Raw genomic sequence first — 21,941 nt, 5'->3', positions numbered from 1 at the left:
CTAAACATTGTTGTATCGTGCGAGTGTTCAAAGTTCTCTTTACCAGTGGACCCGACATAGATAAGAACACGCAATATGAATTTTAATCCAATTTGCAGCTGACGAGGGCGGCAAGTGTCAAAGTAAACGATTCTTAGGGACCGTGTCAAAACGCGTACTCTACGAAAAGAGTTGACGCGCGCGTGTACAAAGCAGTAACAACATTTGAGCGCGCCTGCGCAAACGTTCCTGTCGGTCCAATAGACAAGTTAAAATTGAGCCTACAGTGGTTAAAACTCTGCCCCATCTGACGCCGTATAAAATATATAATAGTAATTTTACTTTTCTGCGCGGTCCCCTTCGAATATCGTTCGATATTAATATGATTAATAAACTGATACATTATGGTAAAAGGTGTCGCTATGTCTTTGTTAGTATTAAATATGATGATTCATTTCTCTTTCTGCATTATTGGCTAATTTTTATTTAAACAACGTATCTTAAACATTTATAATACATCTTTAATACATCTTTAATACATCTGTATATCTTTACATCTTTAATAGAAGTACATTGGTGGAGACCGCTATTAACAACAGGGGGGGTAGTTGTATTGTTTGTCACAACTACCCCCTCTTTGTTGGTAAATGTCGTGATAGTTCCCGTACTGATAGTAAAAATAAATCTACTTTTCCATCATATCATTATACACATTTATTCATGAAATATTTCGTTAATACTAGTATCCTAGCACCTCCGTATGGGTAGACCACATCTTGCTTTAAAAAAAAAATTATTATGATATATATAGGTCAATATAATATTTAAATAATATGTAGAAATTGTGTTCAACAATTATTATGATAGGAGCAAAAAACACAACTACCCCCTCTATTGGTAAAAATCGCAGTGTTAGTTCAATGGTTCCCGTACTGATCGAAAATAAATCTATTTTTAAATATTCAATATACCTTTAATATTCATAAAATACTTCATTTAAAACTAATATCCTAACACCTTAACATGGATAGACCACTCTTTGATTTTAATCAAATTGATTTAACACGATATAGGTCGATTTACTAACAAAAAGTTCAGTTTCAAAACTTTATGATAGCAGTAAAAAACACAACTACCCCCTCTATTGGCAATCCCAGTTCAATATAGTTCCCGTACTGATAGGGAAATAAATGTATTTTTCCATCATAATACACCTTTAATTCATGAAGTACTTCATTAAAACTAGTATCCTAGCACCTCAAACATGGATAGACCACTCTTTGATTTAAATCAACATAATTTAACACGGTAATGGTCAATAACTAGCAAAAAGTTCAGTTTCAAAAATGTATGATAGCAGCAAAAACCACAACTACCCCCTCTATTGATAATCCCAGTTCAATAGTTCCCGTACTGATATGGAAGTGAAAATAAATGTATTTTCCATCTTTAATATTCATGAAATACTTCATTAAAACTAGTATCCTAACAGTACCTCAACATAGATAAACTAAAATGCTTGTTTTTAATTAATTTTGTATAGTATGACATAAACTAACAAAAGTTGATACTGCTTAAATTGTGAAAATGTATCATGTTTTTTTTAGATATCAATTAATTGGATTGCAAGATAACTTATAATATATTACATTAAACGCATATTGCCATTATCATCAGTTTATCAATAGCTAAAACGAAAGTTATTTAAATATACATATTTTGATTTCAATTCATCGGGTTTTGCCTGCTATGCAGCAGTTGCAATTAATCAAATGCATCAAAAAACTTTTGCGGTTAACTTTTCTGTAGGAAGCCCCTTTTGTGGTTAGCTCTCTCGATCGCGGGCTCCTCCAAATTACATCCGGGGCATTGAATGTCACCTTTTGAAAGGAAACATGGCGGACACAGAGCTAACGGACGCTGAGCTTCGTGCTGAATTAAAACGATTAGGATTTGATCCAGGGCCAGTGACAGCATCTACTCGTGGTCTGTATATTAGAAAGTTAAATACTTTAAAATCTGGAAAAAAGATTGTGGCTAAAAAGGGCAAAAATAAGCCCGTAGCCAACCGACCCCTTATCGGCTTCAGTTCCGACGAAAGCGATGAGGAGGAGGGCAAGTCAAGCTGGCGGAAAGGTCGCTCCAGACCGTCTGTCACCGCCACGCAAGTTGTAAACGATAATGGAGTAGGTAGCCTACGAAAAAGGGGATCGCAGCGAAACATAAAGGATTTCATAAACGAAGATGAAGTAGATTCGTCAGTTAAAAGTTTGGATGTTAGGCCTAGCCTTGGCGTTTTGAAAGATAAACTCACAACAAGAAACAGACGATCATTAGGAAATCATCAGGCTGCAAGTACAACAAGTAGTACAGCGACACGGCGATCGGGCAGGCGATCTCTGCAAGTTGTTGGTACTCTTTTATCAAACACAAATAGGCATAATAAAAATCATGCAACTAATTCAAAAGATGATGATTTTTCAGATTCAGATATCGATGAAATGAAAGCCGTAAATGGTGAGGGTGAATCTGATGATATTGTTTCTACTTCTTCCAGTATTTTAAGTCAAACTTTTATGAAAAGTTCTCCAATGAGGAACAGTAATAAGCCAGATAAATCCGAAATATCCAGGGCTAGGCCTAGCAGTAGTACCTTGATAGCGACAAGTCGTAAATCTATTTCACAAAATGACTCAAGTACTAGTACTCCGATGAAAGTTGGTACCCCGATTAAAACTAGATCATCTGACATTTCACAACACGGCAGTCATAACAAATCGAACAATACGTCGGCCTCGTCTGACAATGTTTCTGTTTACGAAAACCGTACACCGCGGTCCTTGAGACGACGTTCAACCAAAGAGAGAGGGGCAAATCATGTTTCTGAAACCGCTAACCATGTTGCAAGCGGCGGCGGTGACCATCACAAACATTCTGGACAATTGGAAAGTGAATTCCAAACAGAGGAGAACATTACAAAAACTTGGGCTTCAAAATACGGACATTACGTTTCAATGATGCTGTTGGTGTTCATGTTTTTGTTCTTTGTAACTTTGACAGTTGTTTATCTTAGCATGGGTTCAGACACGGAATCTCCTAGTAAGTATAACTGCATTATTTTTCATATTTTATGTTGTACTATACTGTAGTCGTTTTGTTTTAAAGTTCTGTCTACACTATCAAACTTTATGTTAAGAAAAAAATGTGATGTGCCCAAATGTAGACATGATGATCTCATATCACTACCATATTTGGGCACATCACACTTTTTTGTCAAACTAGTTTGATAGTGTAAACAGAGCTTTAGGTTTGCTTGGTGAATAAACACTTTACCGTTTATTGCAAATTCACTACACTAGACAAACCATGTGTTTCTATAAGAATATAAATGCAAGAATGTCTTGACGTTTTGGTCGTTAATAACGTCTTCAAGAAGGCAGTTTTGGCGTAACAACCCAACTGAAATGTCGGAAAATTCTAAAATTCACTTTGTTTCATTTTTTAAAACATATTTAAGTTCATTTTCACATCAAATGTATTAAGCTCTATCTACACTATGTCCATATGGGCACATCACATTTTTTTTTTCACAAAAATAGTGTAGACAGAGCTTTATAACCAGAAAGCAGTCAATTGGTATTTATTGAATGATGTCATCATATAGGGAAGCTACTGTTATATACTGTATAAAAAATATTGATAAGATGATAACATTTGACCTTTGGTTGTCTACTGTGAATTGTAAAAGTCCACTTTGATTTCAGATGGCAACTTTATAGGCTGAATGTACAAAACAAACACATTATACAGTAGACTGTATTGTAAAATGTTGACAAACATGCTAAGAGTGTACAGTATGATCACTTGCTAATTACAAGAAGACTTTAGTTAAAATAAACAACTGAGTTATTAAATGAATTACATTGTTTTATACAGTATATCTTATAGCAAATTATATTGTACCATTTCAAATGTTTTTTTAAAATGAGGAAAGGAAATTTTACCGGCAACAAGTTACTGTACATTCATGTTGGGCAGGAATTAGGAATTTACCCGGGTATGCTGGTTACCAGTACCCACAAGAGTATACTGTAGCAATAAGCGAACTTAGTGCTTAAATTAACTAAGCTTGAACAGCGGCAGGCCTATTAAGTATACAGTCACTGGTAATACTATGAATATCATTGTGATGCAGATTAAACATTACAGTACAGTATATTAATAAAATTCAAATTCTCTTTTATTATTGCTTTTGGAAAATTCATTGCTCGTTTCACAATATACCAGTTAGTATAATAAATTGTAGATGTCTAGCCAGGCCAGCATGGTGTTATGCTTTGCCTACCATGATGTCTGTACCTTTGTGCAAATAGCAATGTTAATGATGTGTGTTAGCCGGGCTTGTAGTAGACATTAGACTTAAAAAACATTTTTTCTTATCAAAATGAAACCCTGCTGATTATTAGAAAACAAAATTGCTTCTTTTTTAAATCAAAGACTAGGTGGTAGTGACTCTTTAAATCATGGCTTTGACTGTCTTTTAATTTGCGTACGAAGTGTTTTCGATTTGCGACAAGCTAGGCTGAGGTAGGACCTACAGTTGCGTGTGCTGTGTTGTCGTCTGAGAAGGCTTCATTTGCTGAATAAAATATGAAATAATAAAAAAAAATGTGTAGCAACATGGGATAATTTAGGGAAATCCCCACAGTAATTTAATGTAGCCTTGCATATGATTAGAACCAGGGGTTCTTATACTTAGATTATTAGATTCTAGTGTACTTAAATTTTAATACAGTGCATTAAAATTTAACTGCCTTTATTGTTTAATTTAACCTAAACTTTTCCACTGTAATAATGCACATTTTCTGTCCCAGACAGTCATAATAGGTTATTCATGTATAGTAATATACAGTACACTCTGTATTATTACTGTCTATTGTAATTAATATACAGTATTGTATGATGCTCATCACTTTAACACAGTATGTCTGGGGCCCATTGTACTGTACAGTGTGTTCTGTAGTTTGAGGATTCAGTCACTACTGTATCTTCCATGCCTCACAATTAATATTGGTGGGAATTTTTTTATAATTTATTTAATTCATTTTCAATTGGGACAAATTATATTCAATATAAAATTTACTTTATAAAAATAAGGGAATATGTGTATGAAAAGAAAACAGTCTGCAACAACACTGACTTTCAATTTTCAAAAACACAACCCTGGAAATGATGACGGCCTGGGATTTTATCTTGTGATTTTATAATTATAATTCTGTTCAGTTAAGTACAGTAACTGTAACTACATAAGTATAGTTACTTAAACATACATTTGCTCTTTTATAACATTTTCTGTTGATTGTTCAGCGCTTAGAGGCACCCTGCATATTAGAGGCACCCTGCATTTTGCGCTATTAAATTGAATTATTATTTATTTAATTTATTTTGGGAGGCTCGTTTTCAAGAGGAATCTTCAGTGGTGCTTCTGTACAGTATTGTACATATACTGTATCAAACCACATACTACAGTTACTGTGTACCCTAATACTTATGTCCATATTCTATATTCCTTCGTTCCCAAGGTGTTCCAAATGTTTACAACTGTTGTCATAATTGTTCTGATATTTTCTTGTTTGTGTTTTTTGCAAGCTGCTCACAATTGAGGAAGTATTTATATTTCATGCAACAGACATTAAATTAACATGGAAAAGATTCATTAGGAGTCATGTGACGTTGCTTCCCCTTGATAACTTAGTTTGATCATCCCTGCTCAGTTGACACACTCTGTTCCACAACTCAAAAACAACATCTGCTTAAATATCAAGTTGCTGATTTAAAAATGTTATCAAATACAATTTTAAATGTCTGTCTATTGTAGGTTTTTTTCTCAAAATTTTACCTTTATTTTTCAAAATTCACAATACAGATTGTAACAATTTTACTACAATACAGTAGTTGCTGTCTTTTTGTTGTTTTTTACAGTAGACTATAAGATTAAGTAGATGTAGTGTTTTTCTCCCAAATTACATCAAAATCAGTGCGAGGAAACACACTAAGAGTTTGTATCCTGTTCTGTGTTGGGATTGACACATTATTTTTTTCCCAAATGCAATTTTTTGAAGTTTAAAAGGATAATGTATTTATTTTCTAGGCATATGTTTAAAATAATAATGTCACACAATTTTGAAAAACTTGGCTTGCTTCTACAAAAATGTGTACAATCTTTATTCCTAAATTTGCTAAACATGTTAAAATGATTACAGTTGTTTTATACTTGGATTGTTTTCAGTGTGGAATTGATTGACATATTGATTATTAAATTGATTATAGATTATTGAATGTCATTGATAATTCATTTATAACTTTTTAACAAAATACTTATTTGTTTATTTCAGCTGTATTGCAGATCTGTGCTAACAAGGATCCTCTGGTAATTTTTATTTTGGATATTAATTTGGCGAGCTTTCCGTTTGGAGAGGGTAAACGTTCTAGACGGTAATTTTAACAGACCATAACGACTGTAACGTGGACGGAATACACGTTCCATTTTTCATGATCTGTTAACTTACCATCTTCTTCGTCTACTGTCCCAAAACGAAAGCGTGATTAATATTGCAACTCCAAACATTTGTGTGATTTTACAACTAAAATGATTGATTATGAATTAATTAGTCTTCTTTCAAGAGGGTATCAGTAGCCCATCATTTACTGTATAACACTGATTTCCACTTGGGAACGTTCTAATCATTAGCACACAGAATAAATTTAAACATTTTGTGTGATTTGGCAAATATTGTATTATCAAGAGGGTATACTGTTGCCCATCATTGATAACACTGTCTTTCACTAGCATCATCAGCTCACAAAGTAAACATAAATATTTGTGTGAATTGGCAAATAATATATTCATGACCTTATTCATTTTTAAATGTCTTTTAATTTTTGCTACTTTATGATAATGTTTGGCAATAATATTAATGATTAAATTCACTTGACTATGTTTGTAAGCTACTAATTCCCAACTGAACCTGTTGATACAGTTCCCATCCCAAATTTCCATATCAAAGGTCGATTCTGAATTTATTCCGGTGGGAAAAGATAAGTTTGAAGGGAAAAATTAAGAGTCCTTGATATGGAGTGTAAAAGAGCAGCAGATACAGTTAACATTATCTTGATCTTTGATCGATTGAAATGAAAGTTAAAGTTGAAGTGATTAATAAAAACCAGAAATATTCCCAATTTAATAAGACTCACTCAACCATATCTTTCCTTTTCTGTAATGTTCTTGGTTTCTAATGCGAAAAAAAGTTGGTAAAATCATAAAATATACATTAGCAGCAGCAACAGACTGCATTAGACTGTAAACTCATAAAATAATATTGAGTTATATAACTCATAGATATGAACATATTATATTATGTTTATAAGTCATGAGACATGTTATCATTGCCTATGTTAAATGTTTACATTAATGATTGCAATTTCTTTAAACTGTTTTTAAACCATAAGAAAATAATTTTAAAATATTACAAAAAGTATGTACTGTATTCGTTGGAAATATCTGGGATTTTGATATTTTAAATAGATGTAATTATTTTATATATATATTTTTTTTTTGACAGTGTGGCTTAAAAGGGAATCACATTGTGACAATGGTAGAAATCCTGTATAAAGGATTGGGCAATGTGGCAGGTAAGTAGGGCATTCGTTGAATAATATCAATTTACATACAGGTGTCTCAAAAATTAAATTAATTATTAAGTCCCTCCTCCAATCAACGACTACTGTGCACTTCAGTGAAACACTGATTTAAAAATTTTTTGTCCATTTTTCTTCCATGATTAGGTGATTATTTCTGTGGAAGTGGTACAGGAGAGTTCTCTCGTCAATCCAACATGTCGTTACCTGAAGCTAGGAAATTCTTAAAAACTGAGATTTCGGTAAGTAAATTTAAAAATGATTTTTAATGTTCAAATGTCATCTTGCGCCAACAAATCGTCTCCTATTGTGTTATCACTGTTTTTATAGTGCGCCACCTGGCGTCCCAGCGAGGCTGATTGCCCCTCGCTGCTTTAGTTCGCTTGAGTGTTGTTGTGTTAGTGTTTTGACTGGTTATCTTTTCTAATAAAGTGTTTATAATCATCATAAGATAGTAATTAGTAGTGTCTTTATTGCCGTTGTGTCACGTCAAGAAATGTGTTTGATTACTACTGTATATCTGATAATTGTAAAGATTTAGCCATAATGTTCTACAGTACAAATTAAACACTAAGTACACTTAGGTACTCTATAAAATTGTTTGAATGGAAGTCATAGTAGTATATAGGGTAATAATGGGAGGGGACATTAAACAACGTCAAGAATTGTGACACACATTACTGTATCTGATAACTGAAAAGATTTAATCATAACGTTGTACAGTACAAATTAAACCATAAAAGTACACTAGGTACTCTGTAAAAATGTTTAAATGGAAGTCTGACTCTACTACTAGTAGTAGTAGTAGTATATAGATTAGTAATATAGATAGAATGCAGATACAAATCCAAAGGCAAATTACTGAAAAAATGACAATGCTGTGGGTATCAGTGGCTGGATCTCAATGGATATACAAAAAAAAAGTGAAAAGCTAAATCAAAACGATAAGTAAAACAGTCAGAAAAGTTAGCAGAAGGAGGGGACTAATGAAGGACCAGACAATTCATGACACAGTCTGCTACAACTGCTTTTATCTTTACTACAATTAGGAAGTTGTTAAAATGATTTCCTTTTCAATCACAGCCATGCGTATCATTTCATTTTGTATCCATACTAATACTTTTAATAAACATTACCTCCTTCTGTGGTTTTTTTTTTCAGACACTATAGTTTAATGTTTTCCTAGTACCATAAGCTATTAATAAATATTTTAACTGTTTTCGTGTAAACTTTCAGACTATAGTAAATAAGTTGTCACATTGGCGCGCAAAAACTTTAATGAACTTGTAATGTTGTCTTTTCTGATCAAATTGCGACTAACTTATTGGAAGGAAAAATGAATTTAATGCTTCACACTCTACTTTTGTTCTTCATCCTTGTTAACATGTGGTTTTTGTTTTGCTTTTTAGAAAACGTTAAAACAAGACCAGTCGGTGTTTGATACTTTGCAACACTTTGAAGACATGCTGAAGAACATCATTGAACACCCTGAATGGGGTCTAAGGTCAGATGATGACAGCAAACAATTACCACCCGAGAATTACTTAGTATAAAGTACAAATTACATCAGAGTAGGGCAAAACATCTGACCAATTACTCAACACCCTGATGCAAACTACTCCACAGTATTTACAAACTATTACAATTCAATTACTAATTCTATAATTTGTTATGTTTTTTTTATTGCAGGTTCTCTCCAAATCCCATACTTGTTGTCACATTTATAGTAAAAATTTCAGTTAAGGCACCAACAGATCTTCTAAATAACTATATCCGGAAAGAAAGATTTTTATTATTTTAGTATAAAATAAACCAAATGAAGTATTATTTTACGACTATTTATTTGCAGATCCTATGATAACAACGGACCAGTGAACCACGTTACCAAGACGTTCATGATGGAAGAAGTTAAATGGTTGAAATCATCGCATCCCATCATGCCCCTCAAGTGCCGTGTTTCACGTTCCATTTCTTATGTATTCGTGCGTTTATTCTTGCTCGGTTCAGGTGCGTTATGTTAGCATTGTTTGTGAGGACACATGTACATGTACTTAACAATTCAATATGTTACCATTGTTTGTGAGGACACATGTACATGTACTTAACAATTCAATATGTTACCATTGTTTGAAGGTTTGTGAGGACACATGGCAGGATTGTCAATGTATTTTGACCAAAACATCTAGATTCTCTCAGCTTTTTCAAGCTAATACATTGCTTTACTTCATATATTTTAATGTGTCCTCACAATGCTGACATTTTACAGTCCCAGGATGCTTTGCACCAGCCCCATAAAGCATTGTAATCATAGTTTTTTTCAGGCCATGATATGTTTAGAGTTTCAGTCTGTTTATGTCATTTATGTGTATGCTGCCCTCTGTTGTTTAAATAATCATAAACTTTTAGCATAAATCATTGCTTAAAAACTAGTCTTGATTACAACACACAATATTGTGCTTGTTGTGGCTTAGTTATTTACCTGTGTAAGTTGGTTCCTTGGGCACAGTTATCACTAGCTATGGGTGGGGGTGTAAGAATCAACTTGACCCAGGTAACTAACTACAGGCCCAATGTTGTTGTATCTTAATAAGCTTTTAATATTTATTTTATAACTGCTTTGTGCTTATAGTTGTATTCATCGTGTGGGGTGTGTACGTATTCATTAAACGCAGGCAAGTGAGAGAGGAGGAAAAACTCGGCCAAATGTATCAACTGGTAGATAGAATTATAGGTAAGACATAATAACATACATGGGATCATTATCATTGACATGAATGTAATGTATCAACTGGTAGATAGAATTATAGGTAAGACATAATAACATACATGGGATCATTATCATTGACATGAATGTAAACATTTATGTAATGAGTACAATAGAAAAAATGTTAACGTTGATAAACACACATTAAGTGACCTTAAGGTCTTAAACTCTTTCTACAATATCAAACTTTGAAAAAATGTTATGTGCCCAAATATAGACATGATGATGTCATATTACTACTATATTTGGGCATATCAATACCATATTTGGGCACATTTTTGTCAAACTAGTTTGATAGTGTACAGAGAGCTTAATAAAGAGTCACAGCAATATTTAGACCCATCCTTAAATTGGAATTGGTTGAACTACACTATACTGTACGATTGGATGATTAAGATATTTACATGCATTTTGACAGCTGAACCAGTTTAAAAAAAGTACAAATAATGTGACTAATAAAACACTTATTCCAGTTGGTTGCATTTTACAATGATGACAGGATGTGTAGTTACCATGGTAACATGCATAAATTGACTCCATTCAAATTGGCCTGAATAAGAAGTGTAACTTGAACCCTCTGTGACTAATACAGTCTACACATGCTCTATAATAATGGTATTAATTGTAGATTTGCTGGCTAGCTTTAGCTGCTATTAATAGTCTAGACAGGTAATTGTGCCAGTCATTAACTTGTGTGTATTAACTAGGTTTGTTTGGTCTAAGGTTTAGAGGAGTGGGACATAATTGAATTTGGTGAACTTGCACTATAAAATAGACATCCAATTTGAACTTTGGTGCTGCATTAATTGACGACATTCATTTTGATTCGCTTTAACTGTATTCTGTGTCACGGCTCAGCTACAGTGATTAGGTTCACTTAGATTGACCCTGGTCTCCCCAATTTCATTTTTTTTTATATATATATACCTGTACTGAAATAGACCGAATAAATAATAAAATGAATGAAAGGAAAAGTACATGGAGGGTTTGGGACACTCTTATTAATTAAAGAGACATTTTTCAGTCAAACGAAGGCAATGTTTTTATTAGGAGAACACTTTGTGAGTCCCGAAAGGTGTCCCCTTAATAGAGAGTTTACTGTGCTTAATGTATGATCTTAATGTCCTTAAAATAACTTCTTATTTTTGTACAGAATTCTTACAAATCAACGGAGATAAATGTCAAGCTATACCACATGTCAGGGATCGTCTAATACCGCCCTCAGAAAGGTACAAGAAACTAGCCCTGAATGTGTATAAACTAATCAATGTTGGAGCCCTACTTATGCATAATATTATACGCACTGGTCAAAGTGATTGACCTTAATATGGTTGCTGATTATTTTGTAGCCCCGAATGTGTATAAACGAATGAATGTTGGAGCCCTACTTATGCATAATATTGTTCACACTGGTCAAATTCATCCAATATTTAATCACCATAAGTCTACTTAGTTGTTGTAATAAGATTATACAGAAGTACTTAATACTTACTCCAATTAGCATGAACTTAACACAACTTAGTATGCTACACATTTACAGTATTTATCAAACATTTAAATTTATCATTTAGGAAATCGAGGCAGCGTGTTTGGGACAGAGCTGTCCGTTACATCAACTCCGAAGAATCAAGAGTTAGAGTAGAGACACAAAGCATTGTGGGAGAAGTCTTCTCTACGTGGCGGTGGTTGCAACCGCAAACGGCTGTTTCTTTTACACCGACAACTGAAACGGTAAGCTTAACAATTAACTCAATACAACGTATTATTGTTTTTTATTTATTCATTCAACAATACATTTAAAATACATAAACAAGGAATATACAGGCCTTTTCACTCACTCGCTCACCTAACACACTCCTAAATTTAGGAGTGTGATTTACAACACACTTTAATTTGGTAAACTTCTACACACCAAAATACAAACAGCACACCTACAGCACCCCTGAATGTATTGTGGAGTGCAATTAATGTAATGTAATTTTAGCTGAATCATGAATTCTCATTTCATTTATTTATTCGATATCATGTCCTGGGACCCCAAAAGCAACAGAGTCACCATAACATGAAATGTCTGGGCCCAGAAGAACTTAACTACATACAATTAATTATCAATATACAGTTCAAAACACATTTAAAAATTTAAAAACAAGAAAAAGAGGAAAAGAAAGCACACTGGAGTCAAATTAAGAATCAGTAAAATGTTGTTTTAACTGCCTCTGTCTGTATACCAGATGATACTGATATTAAACCAACAGTTTTTTTACCTGTTCTTGACAGATATAATCTTGTCATGATAATCAAGTTCTTTGACTGTCTGTCTGTCTGTTTTCTTTCCGTTATCTTGTCATCCTTGACTTCATTTCAATGAATCACTTTTTTAACTTTTTTGTGAAGTTTTTTTTTTGTAAGTTATTAACAATTTACAATAAAATTATCTGATTTTCCTTAAACGGTACAGGTCTAAAATGTACTGCCAAAAAGGGAGAACGCGAGAAAGAAAAATTACCAATTACAAACCTTTCATACACATTTTATAATTATAATTATTCAAATGAAATCTGTCAATGTTTAAATAAATAGAAAGTACATAGATAATAAGAAATGTTTGTTTAATTATTTGTATTTAATTTAGAACCATTAATGATGTTAATATTATTTTCACTCCCTCCCAATGTTGTGTTAAAATGGAATGTGGCACTAATATTGTATTAAGCTCTGTCTACATTAACAAACTTTATGCGACAAAAAATGTGATTTGCCCATATATGGACATGATGATGTCATATCACTACCATATTTGAGCATATCACTACCATATTTGGGCACATCGCACTTTTTTTATAGTGTAGACAGAGCTTTAGTTAGGAGGTATTAATCTTTTAATTATAGATTTAATAACAAACAATACATATCAAAAGATTTGACTCATTAGCTGTAAGTAAGTAATACAATGACTGTCTAGACAGACATATCAATGAGACAATATAAATAGTGGCTACTGGCCTAGATGCAGGCCTCAAGAGTAGACGTAGTACTGGTATGCTCCTCATCACATTCTATATCCAGGCCACTACATTTCCTTGTCTGTAGTAAAGGTTTTGATGATGGCTAGTGCTGTGCCCATCTCGTCGGAGACGATGGTTTCCTCGGATGAAGATGATGTTGATAATAAAACTTGTCTTCCTTTTTTCTCGCAGGATATGAAGTCGGGCAAAATCAAAGTTTGGCAGGGTCAAGGTAAGGTAGTTATTTTATTTTTTTGTGTCTAAATTAACAGTTTAAATTCAATCAAATCTTCCAAATTTCTTTAAATAAACTCTTCCAAATTTCTCCATAAGTAATTTTGTTTTCAGTCTGAAAAACCTTAGGCTAGAACAACTGGGCCAAGTTTTGAGAAAGTTTTTTTAAAAATCATTTTGGAGGCCAAGTTTCCAGAAATGTTGACTATACCAATGTCAGTAGCCTTTTGTATTGTTTACATCTTGAATGCAATCATAATAATTATGCTGTGCTAATCAAAGGTTTCTTGTTGTAGCTTTTGAGAACTTGGACACGGCAGTGAAGACGGCTCCTGGTATCTATACTCAGTTTTTGAAGATACGCAACATGTTTGACCAATCATTGTAAGAACATTTATTTATTTTAGTCTTCATTCATAGTATGTGAGTGATGGCTTAGGATCTTGCACTTTGAAGATTTAAATTTTGACCCTTTATATTGCGATAAATAATATATGTTGGCGTGCCTATTGAAACAATTACTTTGTAACTATTCATTAGTTTACACTTTACTACTTCTAAATAAATAACTTATAAATGTTAAGATAGTAGATAGTAAAAAAAAAGAACCATACAAAACATGTAAATAAATTAAATCGTACTTTTTTATACATACCATTTTGTAAGTTTTGATAAATTAATCAATTCCATAGAAAAAGTATTAACAGTTAACAATTTTTTGCTTTAAATTACAATTTTTTTAAGTAAATCATTTTTGTTTGTGTGTATTACTATTAATATTTGCATATAACACAGTGGTTATAAACATTTATTTATATTGTTGATTTATCTTGATTGTTGATTTGTTTGTATTGTATAATATTTTCATAAAACACAGTGGTTATATATGTTTATATTGTTGATTTGTTTGTATTTGTTTACAGAGAATCAAACACCAATGACTGGCAGGTAGAAATAGAAGATGCTATTTTAGACAAGGTTGGAGATGGTGTTAAGGTTCTCCATATTGCAGTCGATAAAAACTCACCAGAGGTAAGTACTTATTTTTAGTTTGAGTTTATGCTAAGAAGTTTGTGCTGAGCGTAGGTCTGAGTTTGTGCTGAGTGCAGTCCTGAGTTTGTGCTAAGTGCAGTCCTGAGTTTGTGCTGAGTGCAGTCCTGAGTTTGTGTTGAGTGCAGTTCTGAGTTTGTGCTGAGTGCAGTCCTGAGTTTGTGCTGAGTGCAGTCCTGAGTTTGTGCTGAGTGCAGTCCTGAGTTTGTGTTGAGTGCAGTTCTGAGTTTGTGCTGAGTGCAGTCCTGAGTTTGTGCTGAGTGCAGTTCTGAGTTTGTGCTGAGTGCAGTCCTGAGTTTGTGCTGAGTGCAGTCCTGAGTTTGTGCTGAGTGCAGTCCTGAGTTTGTGCTGAGTGCAGTCCTGAGTTTGTGCTAAGCCAAGGTCTGAGTTTGTACTAAGCATAGATTGCAGCTGAGCTATCTAAACATGGCAGTTTCAAATATAACAATGTTTGATTTAATTGTGATTTTTCCTCTTTTTTTAGGGTTGTGTGTATAGCAAGATAGAGACCCCTGTGCAAGCTAGCTATGCCTATAGAGCACTCCAGGGCAGCTGGTTTGATGGTATAATATCTTATCATATCTTTTATTCTACAGTATATATTATACAGATATTGCCTGCTTAGAGGGGAAATATAACTTATTTACTTAAGCTATGTAATATATAAATGTAAAGACACAGAGAAACTCTTAACCGCCCAGTGTATATTTAAATTTTAATTTGTCTGATTTTTCAAATGTACTGTCTGAAATGTTTCATATTATAATGATGAATGGTGCCCAATGTATCAAATCAAACAAATTTCAACTTTTAAAATAAAAAGTAAATGTTTTTTTTTTTGGGTATATCACTACCATATAACATCACACTTTTTTTTGTCAAACTAGTTTGATAGTGTAGACAGAGCTTACAGACTTTTTTGTTCCTTGTTTTCACATCAGCATCTTTAATATTTTGTTGTTTTTTTTTACAGGTCGTCTAGTAACTGTAAAGTACTTAAAGCCAGATCGATATTACTACCGATTTCCGTCAGCGCGTGACATGGTGACCCCTCTGGTGCCCTCTACTGGTAAAAAGCAATCGCTTTCAAGCATGGACTTTGCAAGGCCAACTATTGAGTCAACATAAGTCATCAACTTTAGTCGCCAATAAACCAGAAGATTTTGAATGAGCAGTGCCAGAAACCGTTTCAATTGGTCAACATTTGCATATGCTAATTAATATTCATGAGCATTTAAAATGTGATGACAGCCGGCCTTTGATGGAATGGTGATAAACAGATTTCCATTCAATATCTATTGGTTTGCAACGATAGTTAAATAGCATGTCACTAAATTAAACGCATCTTTGGTAATGTATCAACAAATTGTTACTGGTAAGATTTTTTTACCAATAGATGTGACCATTTTGTGACCTGGTTGGTGTCCATATTTGATAAAGGACTATTGCCCAAATATGGCATTACCTACTGGCACAGTAGCGTAATGAACAATTCTCAAACCTGGTCCTTGCTTATGGTTGCTGATTGGTCATGCACAGATGTTTGTTACGCTCCATTGCTCCGTAATCTTTGTGCTGTCTCAAGCAATCCTTACAAGATCAATTTTTATATTTATGGTTCAAATTGAACAACAATTTTTGAAAACAGTAATGTTTTTCTATTACTAGTGAGCCTTGTTGCTATAGCCAATATGGAGGTCATAGGTTAACCTATTACTAGTGAGCCTTGTTGCTATAGCCAATATGGAGGTCATAGGTTAACCTATTACTAATCAATCTTGTTGCTATAGCTGATATAGAGGTCATAGGTTATCTCTAACAATTCTGCATTATTTATAATCTATTTGTATTATTTGATCAAGTATAATCACATAATAGATTGAATTGTAGAGGACCTAAATAATTTCTCCATGATTAAATAATCTTACCTCTGATTTTGGCTAATTACAAATACCATGCTTGGTCTTGGGCAAACCTACAGCTCTGTCTACACTATCAAACTAGTGTGATATGCCCAAATATGGTAGTGATGTACCCAAATGTGCTAGTGATTTGACAACATCATGTCCATATTTGGGCACATTACATGTATTTGTCACATACAGTTTGATGGTGTGGACAGAGCTCTATACTGTATATATACACAATATCATGCTCTAGTACAATCCCACCTCCTAATTTTGCCTGAACCAGAGTTTTTTAAGTCCATTGTTAATATAATCCAAGTAGAATCCCATAATTTTTCCCAAATTTCTTAGCTATTCCCTATGCTTTGGTCATACACGGTGATAATGAATTTTTTTGGCTAATTTATCATTTACGGTCTTTGTAATTTGTCATAATGCGTTAATTTATGAATCATTGAATTGTATTATATTAGATTGTAGAAAGGGGAATGATATAAGGATGAAAACCAACTGTATATTGCCTATACAGTCGGTGTGTTATGTGTGTGATACGATTAGATTTTTATTATATAGAAGTAATATGTAATCATAATTAGAATTGATTGAATTTAAAGCAACAATGTAAATGATCATTAGCTGGTCATCAGTGGCGTGATGGCTATGAGATAAACCCAGGGGCTCCAGAGGTTATGGGGCCCCTGAGCATATGCAGCCCAGAGTTGAAGGCCCCCTTAGGATTGCTAAACTATGGTCTTTTTACCATGTGTTATGCCACTGCAGGTCATCCAGAAATGTGTGCCCATTGTTAATCCTTTATTATGTTATTGACTGTACATGAATGATGTATCGGAAGCATTTTTTATGTCATTTATGTTGCCTCAATCACATTTTGTATCTAGGTCCTGGATTTAGAAAACATAAGGTGCAAATGATGATTAGAAATAATAGACAATTGAAATGTCTTGAATTCAGTATACAGTCGATCATTCAAACCAAACCCTTACAATTTTTCCAACATTCCCCGCCCCACTCCCCATTTTATCTTCTTCTCCTCCCTAATGCCTCTTACTGTTAATGTTTCATCTCAGAATACCGATATATTCATTTAGCCAATGAATATTCATGACCCAGAATACTGATATATTCATTTAGCCAATGAATATTCATGACCCAGAATACTGATATATTCATTTAGCCAATGAATATTCATGACCCAGAATACTGATATATTCATTTAGCCAATGAATATTCATGACCCAGAATACTGATATATTCAATTACTCAATGAATATTCATGTTGTTATATGGTGCTAACTAAACAACTTATTCATTTTTATGTAAATATGTATTTATATGATTTAGCCCGTATAAGATGTTCTTTGTATATTTTCATGTACTCTCCACTTGTGTCATTAAACTCATCTTTAAAATTACTTACTATTTATATATATACAATGTTATGTACAATATACTTTGAATGTTAGTAACCAATTCCTGTATCGCAAATAGCATCAAATGCATATTTGATAACGTATCATGCCACGCCCATTTTTGTATATATTCTGCCACGCCCATTTCTTATTTACACGCCTTTTGTGTTGGAGTTTAGAAATTTGTTTTTGTTTAAGTACAATATTAAGTACAATATTAAGTAAGGTGTTCTTTAAACAAAATATATAATAATTTGCGAATTGTATACATATAGCAACGATGCTTCCATTAAGTCCTGCTGCCGCTCTCGTCGTTGTACTGGACACATTTCTTAGTACTGAGCATACCCACCGTTGACACTTAATGTTGTCATGATAATATATCATCATCATGTGATGAACTACATAAAAGAACAATGAATTAATATGTGCTATTGACAACAGTTTGACATATATCCATACACTGTTTGTGTAAAGGGAGTAAGACTCCTAAAGTTTGATAGATTCCAGTACAGTACTAACTGCTTAAAATATATATACAGTCTACTGAATAATCATTTAATTATAAGTACAACTCTCCTAAAACCAATTTAGGTAACCAATTACTCCAATGCTTTTAAGAATGTATTTCAAATACCTTTTAGGCCGTCAGAAATTCTGGTTTTGGGAGAGTTAGCATAGCATACTTCCTAGGTTAAGCCCTGCCTCGGCACTATCAAACTAGTTTGACAAAAAAAAATGTGATGTGCCTAAATATGGTAGTGATACGACATCATCGTGTCCATATATGGACACATCACATTTTCTGTCTACACACAAAGTTTGATAGTGTAGACAGAGCTTTAGACATTTTATTTCGCAGTCCAATATTACAGATGTTTGATAGTTAAAAGCATGGCATGCAATCAAATCTTCCATTCTCTGCTGGCCTTGCATGCTACTACCCCTACAGCTAGCAGCAGCAAATAAACGTGTAAATATCCCAACTTGATTTTTGTAGCCAACAATCATGCTCTGCTTCAGTCTATTTTGAAGCACTTTTTGTATTTGTATTTTTGTATATTAAAATCTGTAATCAATCTCAATTATCATTGAAAATGCAACTAAATTTAAACTGATTTGATTGGTCAAATTTTATTTTGAATTTTTTGTAAGAATATTGAGGTGTCTTCAGTCGGTGTATATTAAAATCTGTTATAACAATCTCATGCAAAAATGCAACTTAATTGAAACTGATTTGATTGTTCAAATGTTATTTTGAATTTTTGTAAGAATATTTTTGGGGGAAGAATAAGGACATTAACATGACACCAAATTATAGTCATGCCTTTTAACCAATCCATGTTCTGATAGCTTCCACAACCCACAGTAGGGAGCGTTTGATTTGCAACAACCAAACTATGTCATGCTAATTTATTGTGCGTTTGCATGGAAGTTAAGACATGCTTCCTCGTTTCCCACCATGACACAATTTAAATTGTTTCTAGGTCCAGACATTGACCTCTGACCTAGCTTCACAAATCAAAAGCTTTCTAATCGTGTTCACATGATGTGTCACACGTTCATAGATATTTGGCATCATGTCGTTACAAGCCCCTTATTACTGTACAAACAATGGTGTTCACACGATGTGTTCACATGTTCATGGATATTCTTTGGCGTTGTGTCGTTACAAGCCCCAAGTATCACTGTATAAACAATGGTTTAGTTAGCATGTCTTTAAGATAGGCCTTTGTATTGCTAGAATTACTTGTTTTTTTTTTCATTTATCTTATTTAATAAACTTGTGTAATTTACCAGATAACAACAAATAAAAAGGAAGTTTTGTAACGGTCGTTGTACAATATTTGATCCCTGATTCCATCCGTCTCGGATTTGTATCCATTTTGAACAAAGTGCAAACATAAATATTTGATTGCTCTTCTATGAAAAAAAAAATGTTTTAATTAAATACACCAGACTCTGTTACTATATTATTTATCAAATTTTAATTATTCAAATATTACCATGGTAACCAATGTAATTAGTGCAGCATATAAATAAAAATTAGCATTTCATTTCCGATGAGCAGCCTCCTACTACCAAATCAAACCTTACACAGTTTATATATATACAGTGTGTAAATTAATAAATTCATTTTAAAAAGAAGGCAGATTTTATTTATAGTTTAAATATAATGCTACTCTAATTTTAAGTTAATATGAAATTATAAATCATATTTAGATAAAATACCCCAGAAATTTAATTTGTGTACGGTACAGGAAAGGGGTACAATCCACACTTCATCTCCTTAGCAACAACCTTAACAACCTCCATAGCAACACTTAGTTTTTCAATAATTCCAATTCCGCTTTATGTACCATCTGATGAATATTAAACTTTAACTCGATTCTAACCCTCTCTGGCATTCGTCGAATCGTCTCCGCCATCGAACAAAAAAAATAATCGAGGTCGTCTTTCTGCGCATCGGCAATCTTTGCCTTCTGCGCTAAATATTCCGTGATACAATCGTTGGCATCAAAATTGGTGGAAGGGCGTCGTCTTTTAGCGAGGGCGGATGTCGATGTTAGGGAAACAAACGAGGGATTGTCTTGTCGTATGTGGTTATACTCGTCTTCGTTGTGTTCAATGATACTGACGACGCTATTGTAGTGTTCTTCCTCACTTGCAGTGTCTGGTATTTCAAGGCTACTGCTACTAAAATATTGTGGAAAAAAAATGGTTAAATTAAAGAACTTTGAGGTGCTGGATAAATTACATTAAAGTTCCTTAAGAGGTGTTTAGTGGTGAATTCTGCATCAATATATGGCTTCCATTAAATGTGCTAACTCTTTTTTTATTTTATTTAAATATTATTTTATTTAGTTTATGTGGTACTTACTCTCTGAAGTGTGGTGTCAGAAATGTGAGAATATCTGCATATTTGTATTTCTTTATAACTTTATCTGTTGCAACTTTCTTGCGGCTGCTGTTAAATGCATCTCTCACATTGTTCCACTTTTTCCGTGCCAATTCTCCTAAACAAAAGAAAAAACATTACATTATTTGTATCTCTTTTCTAAGCTAACTAGGGTAGCCTTTGTTTATACAAATACAACAATTAACACACCAATATCGATTTGTGGTACGTCAGTACTTCATTAATTGAATTCATTGAATTTTAAAATCTAGCCTAGGCTATGCCTATCTATAGCCTACTCTAAATGGCCTACAGGCTACATTCAATGCCAGGCTACATTCAATGCCTGCCTACCTAGTCCTAGCCTACCTACCTAGGCCTACTACTAGTCCTACCTACCTAGGTAGGTAGGTAGGACTAGGCCTACCTACCTACCTAGGCCTAGTCCTAGGCTAGCTAAGCCTACCTAAATAGAGGAAGTAGCCTAACTCACCACTCATCCCTGTCCTCATCCCTATTTCTTGCCACATGTCCCTTTTCATTGGAATGTTCTTAAAGTTCGGGTCAGACTTGTCATATAACATAGGATTTTGTTCAACTTCTGCAATCAAAGTTTCAATTTTGTGATCATCAGTCATATTTAACAACACTTCCTAGCAACTGGCACAAAAAACACACTTTAACTTTTAATTTAAAAACTTTTAAAAGGAAAATCGATCGATGGCATGCACGTATCTGATTGGTTGAAACTTTTTATCGTCGTTGATAAAAAAAAATCGGTCGACGTTATTGTTCAGACGTACTGCTGACTGGCGTTTTAACGTTAACAAAATCGTAAAACTAAACTGCTCTATCCACCATTTTGCTTTTGTTTTATCGGTATCGTTATCGGTGGCGTGACCTATGACGTCAACGACACTGAGACGTTGAGGGCGGAAAGACTAAAAAACATAAACAGAGCATGTTTAGAAGGCT

General features: G+C 33.5%; 2 protein-coding genes across 3 annotated transcripts; one reads left to right on the top strand and one right to left on the bottom strand.

Moving 5' to 3' along the window:
* The first annotated feature begins 1,872 nt into the window (after nt 1–1,872).
* On the top strand, nt 1,873–20,027 carry LOC144856565 (inner nuclear membrane protein Man1-like). Its single transcript, XM_078714584.1, has 14 exons — nt 1,873–3,078; nt 6,375–6,409; nt 7,602–7,671; nt 7,825–7,919; nt 9,087–9,181; nt 9,527–9,684; nt 10,307–10,408; nt 11,595–11,670; nt 12,013–12,172; nt 13,639–13,678; nt 13,977–14,064; nt 14,604–14,712; nt 15,215–15,293; nt 15,704–20,027. Exons 1-14 carry the CDS (start codon nt 1,875–1,877, stop codon nt 15,856–15,858), a joined length of 2,466 nt encoding a protein of 821 aa, XP_078570710.1. The 5' UTR covers nt 1,873–1,874; the 3' UTR covers nt 15,859–20,027.
* On the bottom strand, nt 19,996–21,837 carry LOC144856566 (uncharacterized). 2 transcript variants are annotated; one of them, XM_078714586.1, is made up of 3 exons: nt 21,460–21,837; nt 20,949–21,084; nt 19,996–20,761 (listed from the first exon to the last, which is right to left on the bottom strand). In XM_078714586.1, exons 1-3 carry the CDS (start codon nt 21,602–21,604, stop codon nt 20,392–20,394), a joined length of 651 nt encoding a protein of 216 aa, XP_078570712.1. In that variant the 5' UTR covers nt 21,605–21,837; the 3' UTR covers nt 19,996–20,391. The 2 variants fall into 2 exon arrangements, with proteins under 2 accessions (XP_078570712.1, XP_078570711.1); XM_078714585.1 differs by having other exon boundaries at nt 19,997–20,764.
* Between the last annotated feature and the right edge of the window lie 104 nt (nt 21,838–21,941).

The sequence above is a fragment of the Antedon bifida genome, chromosome 11 (genome assembly GCF_963402885.1).
Source record: "Antedon bifida chromosome 11, ecAntBifi1.1, whole genome shotgun sequence".
NCBI lineage: Eukaryota > Metazoa > Echinodermata > Crinoidea > Comatulida > Antedonidae > Antedon > Antedon bifida.
The sequence above is the reverse complement of the archived record's forward strand: the minus strand, read 5'-3'. Positions and strand labels throughout refer to the sequence as shown.